General features: G+C 41.6%; 1 protein-coding gene across 6 annotated transcripts in view; it reads right to left on the bottom strand.

Annotated features, from left to right (window-relative positions):
* The window catches only part of TTC7A (tetratricopeptide repeat domain 7A), a 267,166-nt gene that overhangs the window by 214,563 nt on the left and 34,102 nt on the right, over positions 1 to 18,501 (bottom strand). For 5 of the 6 annotated variants that reach the window (XM_073339137.2, XM_073339138.2, XM_073339139.2 and 2 more), the window contains one exon: positions 2,130 to 2,208. In XM_073339137.2, the coding sequence (XP_073195238.1) occupies positions 2,130 to 2,208 (79 nt within the window). Of the gene's footprint in view, positions 1 to 2,129; positions 2,209 to 6,784; positions 6,875 to 18,501 lie in introns of those variants that run through there. The other variant, XM_073339143.2, reaches the window with a different exon arrangement.

The raw sequence follows: 18,501 nt of genomic DNA, 5'->3' as shown, positions 1-18,501 counted from the left end.
CGCTGAGGATCCAACTCTCTGACATTTTTTTCTAAAGCCCTGGGGATAAGAAAAACTGCACTAGTATCAGTAAGATCTCTGCAGCTCTGCATGAAACTATGACCATGACTGGGATAAAACAGCTCAGAAGAGAGAGGCCCCAAAAGCTTGGAGTCTGCTTTGACTGTAATGTACAGTACAGTAACACTGTAAATTAGCTTCAATTTTGTTTTGAATAAGACCAAACAAATCAGAACAATCCAAGTCTCTGATTTATATTATTACTGCCTTTGGCTAAAAAAGCATCATTGTGCTTCGAGTACATTGTCAGCCTACAAGCGAAATATGCTCATGTGTTTAATTTTAGTGTTTGAAAAACTAGTTTAATTAAGTATATTCTTGCCCTAATCCCCGGTCAAGAGCTCATTTTTTTAAAAAAAGTCCAATGGTATAGTGGTACAAACACCTCCTAATTTTCCCTTGGGATTAATCTCTCCTATGTGGCACAGCTCACCCTGCAGTACACGGAAAGCAGCATCCAAGTACCACTGTGTCAGAGTTTTGGAACAAGAAATGCTTATGCTCATCAGCCCTTCAGTAGAGCAATGTTATGGTTGAGCAATAAAATCCTCCAGAATTCTGATCTTGGTCTGGAAAGTGATGGGACCATTTCAACTGTATCATTTTTTTAAAAAACACCCATTTCCATGCCCAGCACAAAGATAAGCTCCTGAGAATACGGAATAAGCTAGAAACCACCTGGTGACCTAGAGATCTTGAGCTGACACAGAAGAGACATTGTCAGAATGGACAGAGAAGTTCCAGAATGACACATATAGGTCACACAGAGGGACCAGACCTGACATGGACTCAAGCAGGAACACACCCAGAACACTCATTGTGTACATGCCCAGTATACTCATTCATTTTAGCCCTGGATTCGTATGGTAGGTGGACACATTCAGATCAGACCACCCTTGGGACCTTGTATCTCCTGCACCTAAAATCATAGGTAAAAAGCACAGCCACATCTCTTCCTCTGGACTCATTTTGGATCGAATATATGGACAAAAGTTGAACCAACACAAGGCCAGTTTAGTCGTCCAGATCTCAGTAACACACAAGACCATGACTTTCCAGGTTTAAGGGTCTTCATCCATGACCAAAAGCCTGGGTAACAGCAGTCTTATTAAGAAGAGGCCAGTTGACATTAATCATATATTTGGATGGCTACCAGCCATTGCTGGGAGACAAAGCCCTGAACAAGAACAATAGGACAGATCCAAACTTTGACTGACTTATCCATTCCTGAGAAGTGGCCTTTTTTCACCTAGCCATGCTATATGAGTTATGACAAGTACCAGAAAGTCTCCCATTTCAGGGCTAGCCACTGGTTAATGATGCACATCAATGATGTCCCTGCTACTTCCCCATGTTCCATATTTTTAATATTATAATTGAAGCACACACAAATATAAACCTACGAATAAACTATCAGCTCCCCCAAGAACAAAACTTCCATAACTTGTGACAGTCTCTGGCCGCTCTCTAACATGCACAGGTAAATTCTGATGTGTCCATTTGTAAGAGGCCTTTGAAAAGACAGCACACAAAAATGGCAATCCCCAAGTATCATCCCCAATTACATTGTTCAACAGAGTGCCTCACAGAGAGAAAATGTGCTGTCTCAAATCTAAAAGCACTGAAAGTTCCAGGAGGGAAAAAGATTCAAAAACAAAGCACTGCTATGTATTAATGTGAAAAAGCATGTGTGCGTCTGAGTGTGAAAGAGAGACAAAAGACAGACATTATCAGCTGGATAATCCAGGGATGCCAGAAATACAGGACATATTTTGTTTCACATTACAATTGCTTTGGTGTGAAAAATAAAATAAAATAACCCACAAATAAAAAAATACACTGAACAGAACAATGCTTTCAAAAGAGAGGCAGAGAAAATACACACCTGTCCAGATTCAAACGCTTAGGTGCGTCTGTTGGGGTTGTGTGTCACCACAATGTCCAACAAGGGCATCAGTCGGGGGAGGAGCAGGGGAATCTTGTTCCTCAGCAATGATTAAAAAATTAACTATCCAGAAAGCAGATTAAACTGACTTCCCATCTTTAAACCCTTCCATACATTTCCTTACCATTTTGAAGCTCTGAGTAGCTTTTGTTTCCACAGTCCGTAATACTTCTCGCAGGTCCCTCATTCCTTTCACGATGTTTCTAACAGGAAGGCAAAAACAGCATGTTTAAACCAGACTCCTTGTGATGCACATCTGCTATGCAACAAACTGTCTTTTTAAAAGAAGAGAAAATAAAAAGGATAATCTCTCCAAAGTTAGGCTAACGACATAAAGCAAGTCACTCTGAGGCACAGGAAAAACAATGGCACTCTGAATGAAGCAATCTCGTTAGCATGCCTATCCCAGATGGCTTCCTATGAGAAAATCACATTCACATTTGAAGAACAGAGGAAACATTTGGAAGCCTTTCATGGATCATATTTATAAAGCAGATGCTGCTCCTCTTTTTATGTACACACTGTACTGGTTTGTATTAAACTGAGCTTGCGTGATGTTCTTAAATGACTATTCCTTTTTGGTTACGTTTAAATGTTGTATCACTGAGAGTAGGTAGGGTGAGGGGGTTAGAGCTTGTCTATCCTGGAAACTTTTACCAGTGATTCCAGTAAAATTATACCTCTATAGTTAAACTGCTGTAGTTATACTGGTGTAACTCTCCATGTGAATATGCTGATTCCTGAAGAAGAGTGGCTTTCCCCCTGGTTCCAAAGTGACATAAGTTAAAGAAAAAGGTATATTTATACTGGAGTAAGAGTGATCATGTGGGCAGTTATGCTAGTCTAACTAAAGCAGTTTAAATTCACATTTTAGCTTATATTGGTATAACTTTCCTGTATAGGTAAACCCTACACTCGTTGAAACAAAGAGAAAGAAGAGCTGGGCACCTACAGCAAGACTTTTTCTATGAACGTTTCGTTGAATTTTAAAGCTCATTGGCTTCAAATGTGTTCCCGCTCCTTCCCTGTTACGTTCCACAAACATTTTAACAAAGAAGTTTAATGGCAGAAATGTTTGAAGAAATAGCAACATGTTAACATCTATCAAAAGATATTTGTGGGAAACAAATTACATATTTGTAATCATGGGCGTTCACACTAAAAACTTCATTTGAGGAGATGTGCTCGTCCAATGAGGGAACAGAACCACACTGCATGACCTTCTGTCCAATCAATACTAATCATCATATTTCAAATTTCAAATAATGAATTCTCACAATGATCTGCTCACAGACAATTTACAGACAGAAATCATTTTGAACAAATGGAGGTGTAAAAAAAATCACATGCTGCTCAGAGACCATAAAAAAAAGAAGTGAAATATTTTGAGCAAGTTATTTGCTGTGAATTATTCGTTCCCCTCTAAACAGAAAATATGGTTTGGGTTTGTCAGGGACAGGAAGCTTCAGGAAGTTTCTAACTCTGGCCTTAATCTTGCAATGAGCTCTCCAGATGCAGGAGCAGGACCTTAGTCTGCCTTTTTGAGGGTCAGAGCAAGAATGGAATTCAATAAAAGCTTATACTTTTTAAACACACACGGAGGTAAATCTGACCCAGTATGTGTGAAAGCAGTAAGTGTGCAAAATGACCAAAGATTCTGTTTGGCTGCTTTTTGTTTTACCTCACATCAAATAGCATTCTGCACCCACACCAAAAAATATAACAAAAAGCTTAACAAGCAAATCTCATGATAGGATTGGTGTTTACCAGTCCAGGAAAGCACTTGAGTACACACCTAAGCATATGAGAAGTCCCACTGACTTCACTGGGGTTAGTCTCATGTAAGTATATGCTTCAGTAATTTCCTTGATCGGGGCGAAGAAAAGTTAACAAAAACAAATAAAAAAAAAAGACTGTAAGCAGTGCTATTTTTGCCTGAGAATGGATGGACGTAGAGATGCGTATTGAGTTAATGGCTGACTTGGATTTAGCCACAAAGATGGCAATATTTTACTCCAGAATAGACATTTGAATGGCCATTTTAAAGAATGTTTTATGACTATTTGTGAACAATTTAACAAAGAAAAATGTTGAAAAGTTATGGGTGTACTGGGTCTTTGATGTATTATGGCTTATATTGGATACCAATGAAGCCCTATTTAATAACACAACACACTTTGGCTAGTGCAATAAACTCAGGACAGACAGCTGCAAGGGCAGGGTAGAAAACAGTCCCAGAAGGTTAAAAGGCCCTCCCCTCCCTATCAACTGAGGAGGGGTGACTACAGGTCAATCAGGTTCTGCTGAGAAGGGGTCACCAGAGACCAATTAGGATCAGCTGAGAGGGAGTTATGTTATACCAATAAAATAAAAACCAGCAGGATCTTATTAAAGGGGAAAAGGCAAAATACCACATTTATTGTGAATATAGAAAGAATCATAGTAAGTAGTTAGTTATAGCTATAACATTCCATTCAATCTCATATTTATTCACACATACATTCATTCATACGAACACACACACACAGGTTCTGCAAGGTTGTTATCATAGTTACCAGCCTTAGAGTTGCTCATGCCAAGCCACTGGCCAGGTGGCCTGGACATGAGGAGGGAGCAGGGCCTTGTCAGATGCACATCTGGTGCTCCTGGAAGTTGGTTTGCAGAATCAGACCCCAAAGTTCTCACTTTCCAGAGTCCATTTTTATAGAAATTTCTTCCTATGCCAGTCTATGGGAATTGCTTCATCATGCTGTTGCTGAATCAATCAGCAGATAGCACATTCCTGACAGCTCCGTGCTGCCAGACGTTATCTTGTTCTTTGGTTCTCCCAGTCTTGAGGCTGTTGGGTGGATTCCAGTCTGCCCTCCAGGGGTCATCTAGTTATTTCCACTTGAAGCCTTCTTCAGCCGATGGACACTGGATTCTTAGGTTGGCACCTCCCTGATCATTCAGTTATTATCCACACCAAGCATCCATCCACATACATCCTCTATCTCTATTTTAATCACAATTGTTAATACAACAAAAGGGAGGGGAGTCTCTGGGTGCTGTTTCTGTTGTTACAGAGTATTGCTTTGAGTCTCTCTCTGTGTGAATTGCTTTGAGAACAGACTCTGTACTAACGCAATTAGCAGCTTGCAAGTTTCACACATAGAGGGAGAGAAACAGTACCAAAAACCAAGGGACCTCTTAATTAGTAATACCCTGGAATTTAAACTATGGGGAATCAAACTCATTTGTGATTTTAATACATAACTTCTTTAATATGATCCAACAGTTACCTGAGGGCAATTAGGATCAGCTGATTCCAGGGCTGCATGAGACCTTTTTAAACCTTCCCCTGCCAACAACATCACAGTGTGAGAGGGAGCCCAGGTTGGTGGGACAGAGGGCTCAGCAGTCCCACAGTCCAGGCTGCACCTAGGAACCCCATCACAACTGTATCCAATTAAAATTACAGGGCAAATTTAGACAGACAGTATGTTATGAACCAAACTGGAATCTGGCCAGGTCACTCAGATCAGAGGTTTTCATTCAGGGATATACCTACCCCCTGGAAGTACGTAGAGGTCTTCCACGGAGTACATCAACTCATCTAGATATTTTATTAGTTTTACAACAGGCTACATAAAAAGCACTAGCAAAGTCAGCACAAACTAAAATTTCATACGGACAAAATGAGAAAGCAAGCAATTTTTCAGTAGTAGTGTGCTGTGACACTTTTGTATTTTTACGTCTGATTTTGTAAACAAGTCGTTTTTAAGTGAGGTGAATCTTGAGGTATGCAAGACAAATCAGACTCCAAAAAGGGGTACAGTAGTCTGGAAAGGTTGACAACCAATGACCTAGTCAGTGGCTTTCAACCGTTTCAGATTACTGTACCCCTTTAAGGAGTCTGACTTGCCTTGCATGCCCCCAACTTTCACCTCACTTAAAAACGACTTACGAACAAAATCAGACATAAAAATACACAAGTGTCACAGCACACTACTACTGAAAAATTGCTTACTTTCTCATTTTTACCATATAATTATAAATCAATTGGAATATAAATATTGAACTTACATTTCAGTGTATAGTATATAGACCAATATAAACAAGTAATTGTCTGCATGAAATTTTAGTTTATCCTGAGTTCGCTAGTGCTTTTTATGTAGCCTGTTGTAAAACTAGCAAATGTCTAGATGAGTTGATATATCCCCCGGAAGACCTCTGAATACCCCCAGGGGTACATGTAACAGTGGTTGAGAACTTAGTCCTAGATTAACACCCATCCTGCAGCAAAAAGTGCCATTGGAGTTTTACTGACAGCAAGTCATCAGGATCTCATTTTTACATCTTATTCAGTAGCAGCACATCACAGTTGTCTATAACAGATGGAAGCGTTCACCATGAGATGAGTGCATTACAGAAAACTTCTCATTGTCACTCCTCTTGGGTACAGTTTTACCTGCTTAAACTGTGTGCAGCTGGTGCCTTTTGGCATGACATCTGGCTACAGTATCAGACAGTATCAGCTGTGTACCCCCTAGATTGGGACACTATAAAAACACTGGCAACAACCACCTGAAAAACAGTCTCAAATATTGGCTGGATACAGTCCAAGGAGCACAACAAGCTGTAGAACAGCGAATAATGAATCAAGCATTTGATGAGAGCAGTGATATTAGGGCAATGGCAAGTAGGAAACCAAGTAATGGTTAAAAATAAACCAGAACCTAAAAAAGAAGTATGCAAGATATTAGATTGCAATTCCTAGAGGACAGCTTGCTTACTTACCAGTTTTCATTAGTAGATAAGAACTGGATAAGTTCTTGGAGGATAGGCCCATGAATGGCTATTAGCCAGGATGGGCAGGGATGGTGTCCGTAGCCTCTGTTTGCCAGAAGCTGGAAATGGGTGACAGAGGATGGATCAGTTGATGATTACCTGTTCTGTTCCTTCCCTCTGGGGCACCTGGCATTGGCCACTGTTGGAAGACAGGATACTGGGCTAGATGGAACTTTGGTCTGACCCAGTATGGCCGTTCTTACGTTCAGAGAGGGATTTTCAAAAGCACTCAGCACTGACCTAACTCTGCTTCATGGAAGTCAATGGTAAAACTCCCACTGAAGTTCTGTCTACACTATGCTGTGGGATCTGAAACGTCCAAGGCTGAAGCACAATTTGGGGATAATGTTATAATACAGTTTGAGCCAGTCCACAGAGCAAAATCAAAGTGTGTTTCACAATGTTCAAGAACTGCCCCATGGCACCGCGGCTCTGGATAATATATAAAGGACTATACTACAGAACGAATTGGACATGGGCGAGGCCTTTCCTGGGATACAGGATTAGGGAGGTAAATAAATGAGCAGGCTGGAGGCAGAATGGCTGTACTAGGTAAAATAAAGGGGAACATATAGGAAACCATTTACAGTGGACAAGATAAGAAAGGATAAATTAAGCCTTGAACAAAAGATGATGTAAAGAGTAAGTTGTTCACGGATAGTGTGTGCACAGACACAGCATGGGACTGTTTCCTACAAAGTGCCCAGCCAATCCCAAAACGTGTAATGCAATGTATAGTAAATGCAATGTAATGTGTAAATGCATATAAAGGAAGTGGTTTGCTGTGCACCTCTGGATGTGTGGTACACCTTAGACCAGGGACGGCCAACCTGAGCTGGAGAAGGAGCCAGAATTTACCAATGTACATTGCCAAAGAGCAACAGTAATATGTCAGCAGCCCCCCCATCAGCTCCCACCACTGCCCCACTCCCAGTGCCTCCCACCCACCAGCAGCCCCGCCAATCAGCACCTCCCCGTCCCTCCCGATCAACTGTTTTGTAGAGGGCAGGAGGCTCTGGGGGAGAAGGGGAGGAGCAAGGGCACGGCAGGCTCTGGGGAGCGGTGGAGTAGGGGCAGAGCCTGTGACAGAGTCTGAGATTGAGCAGCGAGCACCCCCCGACACACTGGAAAGTTGGCGCCTGTAGCTCCAGCCCCAGAGTCGGTGCCTATCCAAGGAACCGCATATGGCTCCAGAGTCACAGGTTGGCCAACCCTGCCTTATACCAACCCCCTACACTTGAATCTGATCAACTCAGTGTCGTTTTTCTGTATACCAAATAAAGGAACCTGAATGACGACACCGGAGTCCAACTGAGTTCTTGGGGAAACTACTGGAATAGGTCTCAGGGGAACCCCTATGCAGGAGGTAAAATCAGCTTTTTTCAAAGCTGCCCAGTGGATTTGGGTGTCCAATTAGTTGAATCTGGAAAGTCTCAGCCAAAACAGGCTCAGGCGAGGCCCTGCTAGGGATTTTACCAAACCTTCCCAACAGTGCTACAGCACGAGGGTAGCTCCATCAGCGCTACTAGTAACAGTGGGATGCTGGCGTAGACCAGCCAGAGCCACTTTTACCACCATATTATTTGACCCTGTTCAGAGCAGATCATGGTGACACAGCGATAGAAATACCAGCAGACAGTCTACACGAGCACTTTGACCAATGGAGTTACACTTGTGCTAGAACAGTGGTGGAGCTTCACAGAAACTGCAGTGCAGACAAGGCCCAACAGGCTACTTCCCTTGCGTAGCCAGCAACCTCGTTTGTGAACACGGTGACACCATGACTGCAACGATGCTCCAGGTTTGATTTTAGCTACGTCTGAACACGGTTTAGGATACAATTAAAATGATAACAACCCCTTACACTTTCGTAGCATCTCCCACCAAGGATCTCAAAGCATTTTAAACACACTCATGAATTTACCCTGACAGCACCCCTGTCATGTAGGGAAGTATTATTGCCAGTGTTCAAATGGGGAAACTGAAGTAGAGAGATTAAGTGACTTGCCCGAGTCTGTGGCAGACGCAGAAACGGACATCATGTTTTCTAAGTTCTAGTTCTATGACTTAACCACTAGACCAACAATAATCACAAACAAGTGTGGAGCAGAGCTAAATGAAGAATGGATTTTTAAGTTCACTAGTCATTCTGAAAAAAAAAAAAAACGGAAATCTTTTTTTGGGGGGGGGGGTCAACTGAAAATGATTGTTTTTTTAAACGTTCAGTGAATCAAGAAGTATAAAAAATAAAATTTGACTTGGGCAGAAACTAAACATTTTATTTTGACCTGATTCTTTTCTTTTCTATTTAAATTTTGAGCATTTTGACAAAAGCCAAGGAGGCCTAGATTTACATATAGCGCCGTGAGGGAAACAAGGAAGAAAAGAGCATGAGGCATTGCCTTATAAAACTTTTAGCCCAGTGGCTAGGGTAGTCTCTGGGGTTGTGGGAGACCCAGGGTCAATTCCTCCTTCTGCCGAGTGTGAAGAAGGGATTTGAATTTGGGTCCCCCACATTATAGAAAGGTGTCCTATTCGCTGGGCTATGGATTATTCTGCTGGGGGGTCTCCCTGTCTCTCCTGTTGAGGCTGTTGCACTTTTTATAAATAAGTGAACAGTCATTGGAGCAGGGACTTGAACTTCAGTCTACCACATCTTCAGTGGGTGCCCTAACTACCAGACTACAGAGCCATTCTCAGGCTCTTTCCCTGGTCCAATTACTATTCATTGTCATTATGAATGACTCCCATTGACCTCAATGGGCTTTGGGTCAGGCTTTAGGAAATAATGTCACTTAAGAGCCTAAGCATGTTTACTGTGAAAAGACGGCAATGTGATCACAACAGCATAATGCAAAAATGTTGCTTGTTTTCATTCCTATTAATGAGCCTTGTTTTCAGTACCCCATTGGTTTCAATAGGAAGTTAGTCTGTGTAAGGAGCTTTGAAAAAGATCCAGTGGGGGCTTGGAGAAAAAAAGTTAAAATGGGGGATATACAGGTGAAAAGTCCTGTTTTAAAGGAAACTAGCACATTTTCATGTTTGTTCTCCTGTGCAGCAAGATGTAGAATTATAAATCCCTGCTCCAAAGGGAGCTGAGCTGTTGTAACACATGCAGGGGCCAGGGAAAGCAGTCTGAAGTGAGGCTGCTTCTTAAAACTGTTTTGTTGTGTAGAGTCCTCTCTTAAGTTGTACACAAACCTTTGAAATCTTGCATCAAGGTTCTTGCTTAATATGAACATTCATCTACCACTGTATCCACATTGGACCCACTGCAGTTACGGTTTCAATGTAGAAATCACTGGAGTTACTCATGGAGTAAAAAGAAAAGGAGTACTTGTGGCACCTTAGAGACTAACCAATTTATTTGAGCATGAGCTTTCGTGAGCTACAGCTCACTTCATCTGTAGCTCACGAAAGCTCATGCTCAAATAAATTGGTTAGTCTCTAAGGTGCCACAAGTACTCCTTTTCTTTTTGTGAATACAGACTAACACGGCTGTTACTCTGAAACCTGTCATGGAGTAAAGCAATGCGAGTCAGGGTAGCAGAATCATGCCCTTAAAATAAAATGTCTTTGAATTTTATAAAATGATTCAGCAAAGGAACTTGGACTTACAAATACCCCCAAGGGCCCAAAAAGTCCCGGGCAGTGCTAGTTCAATTCAAAGGGGAGTCATGAAAAAGACAACATTTGAAAACTTCCCAGTTTAGTTCAGTGTTAAGTTTCAGACCTTGACACCTACACTGGTCAATAACAGGTGGACTTAAATACAACAACCATAAAACAAGCACAAAGAAAAAAGCTACTTAGATCTGCTCAGAAATGAGTGTAACAAGAACAACTCAGGACATGATTTGTTAGCCCCATTCTCCTATTCCCCTTTTGTCTCGATTGGTCTGTTTTAAGAGTCAGTCCTGAAAAGATTTACTAGAGGGTGCAGGCATGAATTATAGACCTCAAACACTCATCCCACTTAAGAATCCACTAGTGTGCATTCATGCTAAGGCCTAATGAACTCACTGAGACTCTGCATAAGTGCAGGAGTCAGCTCCAGCACATTCTGATGCAGGATCAAGGCCTCAGACTGTAAATGATTTAGGGCAGGAACAGTGCTTATATGTCTTTAAAAGCACCATTCACATATATGGTGCTATATAACAATATTAGTAATGAAGAAGAATGCACAGCATTGTACCAAATTTCAGAATGATTTCTATTTGTAATACTTTTTTTTAAATCTGTTCAACAGCAGTGGGAATGCTGTTTAAACAAAGGAGAAAGCCAAACAACAAGGCACTGTGAATGAGATCCATTACTGTACTTCTAAGCTGTCATTCATTATTTTGTTGAATTTGTGAGAAAACAGGTCTGACACTTTCCTTTGAAGAGAGAGCTAGCTATATATTTTAAATGCTGTATCTACTTAGTTATAAACAGAGAGCATATTCTCACATCTAGCCAACTGCTTCAGACTACTACATCATGCCACAATCTTTCTCTTAAATTCTTAAAAACATGCATCCTATTTCACGTTCTGAAGAATGTTCCTGGGGTGGAAGAAATGTATAGTTAACAATAACACTTATACAGTGCCTTACCTGAGACAAGCTTAAAAATTTTAAAATTAAAAGCAAAGATCTAGAATGAGAGGTAAAGTGACCTATCACCAGATAGTCTTCTCCTACGTTTAGCATTATATTATGTCTTCTCAGAAAGGCTTGATTGTAGATAAGTGTTTAAGAAAAGAATTGAGAGATTAAATCCAGCTTTCAGTTGGCTAATTCATAGAATCATAGAAGATTAGGGTTGGAAGAGACCTAAGGAGGTCATTGAGTCCAATCCCCTGCTCAAAGCAGGACCAACACCAACCAAATAATCCCAGCCAGGGCTTTGTCAAGTCGGGCTTTAAAAACCTCTAAGGATGGAGATTCCACCACCTCCTTAGGTAACCTATTTCAGTGCTTCACCCCCCTTCTAGTGAAACAGTGTTTCCTAATATCCAACCTAGACCTGCCTCACTGAGACCATTGCTTCTTGTTCTGTCATCTGCCCCCACTGAGAACAGCCTAGCTCCATCTTCTTTGGAACCCCCCTTCACGTAGTTGAAGGCTGCTATCAAATCCCCCTACACTCTTCTCTTCTGCAGACTAAATAACCACAGTTCCCTCAGCCTCTCCTTGTAAGTCAGGTGCCCCAGCCCGCTAATCATTTTCGTTGCCCTCCGCTGGATTCTCTCCAATTTGTCCACATCCCTTCTGTAGTGGGGGGACCAAAACTGGATGCAGTACTCCAGGTGTGGCCTCACCAGTGCTGAATAGAGGGGAATAATCACTTCCCTCGATCTGCAGGCAATGTTCCTACTAATACAGCCCAATATGCTGTTGGCCTGCTTGGCAACAAGGGAACACTGCTGACTCATATCCAGCTTCTCGTCCACTGTAATCCCCAGGTCCTTTTCTGCAGAACTGCTGCTTAGCCAGTGGGTCCCCAGCCTGTAGCAGTGCATGGGATTCTTCCATCATAAGTGCAAGACTCTGCACTTGTCCTTGTTGAACCTGATCAGATTTCTTTTGACCCAATCCTCCAATTTGTCTAGGTCACTCTGGACTCTATCCCTACCCTCCAGTATATCTACCTCTCCTGCAAGCTTAGTGTCATCCGCAAACTTGCTGATGGTGCAATCCATCCCATCATCCAGATCATTAATAAAGATGTTGAACAAAACCAGCACCAGCACAGACCCCCTGGGACACTCCGCTGGATACTGGCTGCCAACTAGACATTGAGCCATTGATCACTACCCGCTGAGCCTGACAATCTAGCCAGCTTTCTATCCACCTTATAGTCCATTCATCCAATCCATACTTTTTTAACTTGCTGGCAAAAATACTGTGGGAGACCGTATCAAAAGCTTTGCTAAAGTCAAGATATATCACAACCTCCGCTTTCCCCATATCCACAGAGCCAGTTATCTCATCATAGAAGGCAATCAGATTGGTCAGGCATGACTTGCCCTTGGTGAATCCATGCCGACTGTTCCTGATCACCTTTCTCTCCTCCAAGTGCTTCAAAATGGATTCCTTGAGGACCTGCTCCATGATTTTGCTGGGGACTGAAGTGACACTGACCGGTCTGTAGTTCCCTGGGTTCTCCTTGTTCCCTTTTTAAAATATGGACAGTATATTTGCCTTTTTCCAATCATCCAGGACCTCCCCCAATCGCCACAAGTTTTCAAAGATAAAGGCCAATGGCTCTGCAAGCACATCAGCCAACTCCCTCAGCACCCTTGGATGCATTAGATCTGGACCCATGGACTTGTGCATGTCCAGCTTTTCTAAATAGTCCTTAACCTGTTCTTTCACCACTGAGGGCTGCTCACCTCCTCCCCCTAACGGTCTGCCCAGTGCAGCAGTCTGGGAGCTGACCTGGTCTGTGAAGACCGAAGCAAAAAAAGCATTGAGTACTTCAGCTTTTTCCACATCCACATCTGTCACTAGGTTGCCTCCCCCATTCAGTAAGCATCCCACACTTTCCCTGACCTTCTTCTTATTGCTAATATACCTGTAGAAACCCTTCTTGTTACCCTTCACATCTCTTGCTAGCTGCAACACCAGTTGTGCTTTGGCCTTCCTGATTACACTCCCGCATGTTCTAGCAATATTTTTATACTCCTCCCTAGTCATCTGTCCAAATTTCCAGTTCTTGTAAGCTTCCTTTTTGAGTTTAAGCTCACCGAAGATTTAACTGTTAAGCCAAGCTGGTCGCCTGATATATTTGTTATTCTTTCTGCACATCAGGATGGATTGTTCCTGCGCCCTCAATAAGGCTTCTTTAAAATACAGCTAGCTCTCCTTCAGTGGTTCTCAATCATTTCCGCACCTGGACCACATCTAGCTTGCACCTCCCCTTCCTGTTTAGCAATATGGGTAGAGCAGGGTGATCAAAATCTGTTTGGAATCTCAAGCTGAGAGCTCCTGGCCCTAATCCATCATAAAAACTGACTGGTTCCTGGGAACAGGATATTTCCTCTAGGAGAATTCAATGGAAAATATTTCTCCTTTTATATGAGGGAGAAGATAAACATACATAAGAACATAAGAACGGCCATACTGGGTCAGACCAAAGGTCCATCTAGCCCAGTATCCTGTCTTCTGACAGTGGCCAATGCCAGGTGTCCCAGAGGGAATGAACAGAACAGGTAATCACCAAGTAATCCATCCTCTGTCGCCCATTCCCAGCTTCTGGCAAACAGAGGCTAGGGACACCATTGATGAACCTATCCTTGATGAACTCATTTAGTTCTTTTTTGAACCCTGTTACAGTCTTGGCCTTCACAACATCCTCTGGCAAGGAGTGCACAACTAGGAAAGTTATGACCATTAAAAGAAATGTGTTCAGTGGTTAGTGCCAGGGTTTAACAGCAACTGAAGCTTGTATTTGGCACTGAGCAGCACCGGAGAGGTATTAAAAGCTATACAATTTGTTGTGACACAAAGGCACAACAGGACAAAAGAACCCTAGTCAGAAGGAGAGTGGGTCATGTTCTTGCTCGAATGGCTGCTGCGGCTGCTTCAGAGAGAACCTTCCATGATTGTGAAGAATAAAGGAGCACACGTAGAACAGTGTGATCGGGCATTCTGTGAGACAGCCAGGAATAATGTCAAAAAGAGCAGTTATGGAGCCAAGTGAGCACTACCATATATTTAAGTAAGCCATTTGGGTCTTAGAATCAGTGAGATGAAATGGTCTAGATTACACCCTCTCCCCACTCTCCCATTGACTGTGTTTATATATTACGCATGCAAATGCACAGAGTGGTGGATCCTCAATTATCTCGCATTAGCCATCTACAGAAATGTGACCATTCAGAAACAAAACCTCTCGAAGGATGGATGACAGCAGAGTTGAGAAAACCACAGGCTGATGCGGGAAAGAGTGGCTTGAGGAAGGGGTAATACCCGCTTCAGACGGGAAAAGGTGTGGGCTGCTCAGTGATAAAGAATATCCTTGATGAAAAGCAGCAGTGCAGCCCACATCTATACACGGCTTCGACAGTGGGTGACATTTTCAAAAGGACCTAAGTGGCTTAGGAACCTAAGTCCCACTTTCAAAAACAACTTAGGCACTTGAGATTTAAGCTCACGTCACTTTCAGGGAGTTTCAAAAATTTTTACCCTGAAAGCTTTTCTGGGCAGGCACCTTGGCCAAAGTTTTACAAAGCATCTAGTGCTTTTGGGTGCCTCTATTTTTGGATGTGCCAACCTGGGTCATCTTAAAGGAGTCTAATTTTCAGAAAGCACTTAACATCCACTTCTAAAAGTCAGGCCCTTTTAAGAGGTCTTAAGTTGGACATCCAAAAATGGAGGCATCCAAAATCACTAGTCACTTTGGAAAATCCTGTCCCTTCTCTTTTTATTTGCCTGCAAAACACCTAGCACACTTCTGGTGCCACATAAATAACATCATAATAATAAATCATTAAGATGAGAACAGGACTCAGGAGAGGTCTCTATGCCCTGTGGAAATATTTATAGTTTTGATTGCAAATCCTGCACATTAGCATAAAGAAACCACTCGTGTAATAAGCTAAACTAAAAGCCAGTCTTACTATGATCCTTATCTCCATGCACATATTTCCCTAAAAATTAAATAGTCTTTCTCACTAACATCTGCACAACAGGCTGCTTCCCACACTGAGGCAGCACCTGCCTGGTTGTACTTTGCATCAGCAGAATATCAATGATGCTTACTGAAATAATACAAGAAAGCTCTTTTGTGACTCAGAAGGGCAGACAACTGCAAGAGATTTTCCTTCACTGATACAATATTTTAATTAAATGCACACCAAGAACACAGGGGCTTCCCACAGCTGCAGGCCTTGCTGGTCACTACAGCTGGCTCTTTAACATCTGAAAGGGAGAATGGATCTTTGTTTTGTTAGTTACAGGCTCGCCTTTCACTGTACATTTTAGGAGAGAGGGCTCTCCTGGCCATAATCTGGCATGTTGCCAATGTGAGCAAACAGAGGCAGTAGAACAATGTGCATATCCTCAATTCAGCTGTCTGGCTAGACATTAGACAGCTCTGCTAATTAGAATCAAACGCTTGTGATTCCATAGAATGCATGCGCCAGAGGGAAATGACATCCTGCCATATAGGGCTCTTTGGGCTTTTGTCTTTCTGGGCTGATTTCCTAATTCCACCATGCTGAATGCAACACATAGAATTTCTTTGAGGCATGCAACATCAGGTGGAGAAACCAGGGGTTATATAATATATACACATCTGACAAAGCCTCTTCTCCCTTCTTTTTTAATTTACCCCAAGAGCGTGTTGAGAGTTTTGCTTATGCCCTCCTGTGGTAAAAAAATGAAATTATTAATACTAGCCATGGGTAAATGAGCTATGGATTCTCATACAATTTTTTTCCCCACTAGTCCTTTAACTTCTTGGCTTTAATTCCTGATTTGCCCTGGTATAAGTGAGAGGGGAATCAGACTGTGTGTGTTTATTACTGTTCTGACCCTAGGGTTTTATGGTAAAGATTAATCAACCCTTTTATACGGAAGCAAATGCAGAAGGTGTCTTCCTGCTCTAACAGTAGTTCAGCTGATGGACAATGTGATTTTTAACTATAAGTGAATTTTGACTTCAGAATTAATTTTTAAAAAGGCAGCCATTAAAATTAACTAGGGAGTCAAAATTAATACCCAAAGCAACCCAATGGGTACTCTTTACTAACAAGGAATACTTAAGGCTGAATTTAAAATGTCACTGAATATTATGAACATGAGAGTTCTGTATTAAATGATATTTAGTTGACCCCAATACAGTATATTCAAAATGAGATTCTGTTTTATGCTCTTGATAGCAAGATCAAGTGTGAAAAACTTTTGGCCATAAAACATTAAACCAATTTTTTTATCTATTGTAAAAACAGCAACAGGCTAGAACATCAGCATATTTGATGCACATGAAAGATAACTGAAAAGGAAGTAAACCTTAAGCAGACTGCCAAACAGTATGTCACATCTGAAAGACATGTAACCTCTCATCTGTTATTTGGGTATCAAGGAATTATCCGAAACACTTCTATTTCTCTGTCGTCTTGGTGTATACGCAAAGTTTTACTGGTTTAACTAATGGTGTGATTTTATACTGATTTAGTTCAACAGGTGCAACTTTGTGTGTGGACACTCACAGGCCACGTCTACACTAGCAGCACTTCACTAGTATAATAATAATGGGAAAACTATACCAGCAAGGAGCTCCAAGGGTAGCCGTAGCTTTACCATCACAGTTGTAATTCGTATCGGTATAATTTAAAATTACCCTCCAGGGACTAAACAAGCTATTCCAGTAAAAGTAGAGTTTTGCTAATATATCTGTATCTATGCTTGGGGCTTCAGCTGGCATGACTCTGTCATCCAGAGATCATACCTCTTCACAGCCCTGATCAACATAGCTGTGCTGGCAGAAGTCTGTAGCGTACCCTGGGCCTTATTTTGGTTCAAGCCTGATTTAAATTGGGTTCAGCTTGAATCTGTAAAATTTCAGGTGCAAATTGTGGGTAGACAGGCCCTTAATCATGGCTAAACTTGAAAAAACAACACTGAGAACATTCAATTTCAGAGAAACATTTAAAACTATGCTCATAAACAACAGAGCTAGCTAAAAATCCCATGTATTTTCCACACATACAAAAAAAATGAAAACAAAATTAAAATTGTTTGTTTAGTTCAAATTTTTGGGGTGGAATTTTCCAGTTTTTTAATGTTTTCCTCCTTTCCTCTCCCTCCTGGTTCTTTCCCCTCCACCCCCGGAGAGGTTTTACAAGTGGATAAACAAAAAAGGGGAGAGAAGGAGGAAGGAACCCCAAAAATGAAAAATTTTCATTTTTGATTTTTAAAAACTGGAAAATTCTGACCAAAGTGAAAAGAAAAGGAGAACTTGTGGCACCTTAGAGACTAACCAATTTATTTGAGCATAAGCTTTCGTGAGCTACAGCTCACTTCATCGGACACTCTGATGAAGTGAGCTGTAGCTCATGAAAGCTTATGCTCAAATAAATTGGTTAGTCTCTAAGGTGCCACAAGTTCTCCTTTTCTTTTTGCAAATAGAGATTAACAGCTACTACTCTGAAACCTGACCAAAGTGAAAATTTTCTATGAAAATTCAGTCAATAATTCTTTTGTTTGTTTGTTTGTTTGTTGGCAAAAAAAGTTTTGCTAAAAAAATGTTGACCAGGCCTAGTACACAGAGCTGTGCAAAATTCAGCAGCTGTTTCACTTTGGGGAGGAATGATGGCATAGAACTGGAGGAGACCTTAGCCCTAGCTCTTACACACACTTCTTATATGGCCTGAGGTAAGTCAGTGTGTGTCTGTGCTGCAGTTTCTTCATCTGTAAAACAGACTTACCAGCCTCAGCGGGGTGTTTGTGAGGGTACATCCATTTGTGTTTTAAAGTATGCCCCTCACATGAGAGAGGGGTTTATAAACATCAGGTATTATTATTATTATTATTACTACATGAACATTTTCCTCAGTTGCAATTTACAGTAGGTTTGCAGCCACCAATGTCTTTTTGAGTGTTGGATTCAAAATGAACCCCCAAACAGTATCATAGTTACCCTGTAAGGGAGCCCTCACCTGCATGTCTGTT

This window comes from Lepidochelys kempii, chromosome 3, assembly GCF_965140285.1.
Source record: "Lepidochelys kempii isolate rLepKem1 chromosome 3, rLepKem1.hap1, whole genome shotgun sequence".
In the NCBI taxonomy this organism is placed as follows: Eukaryota; Metazoa; Chordata; order Testudines; family Cheloniidae; genus Lepidochelys; species Lepidochelys kempii.
Note: the sequence above shows the minus strand (reverse complement) of the source record. Positions and strands in the feature narration are given on the sequence as shown.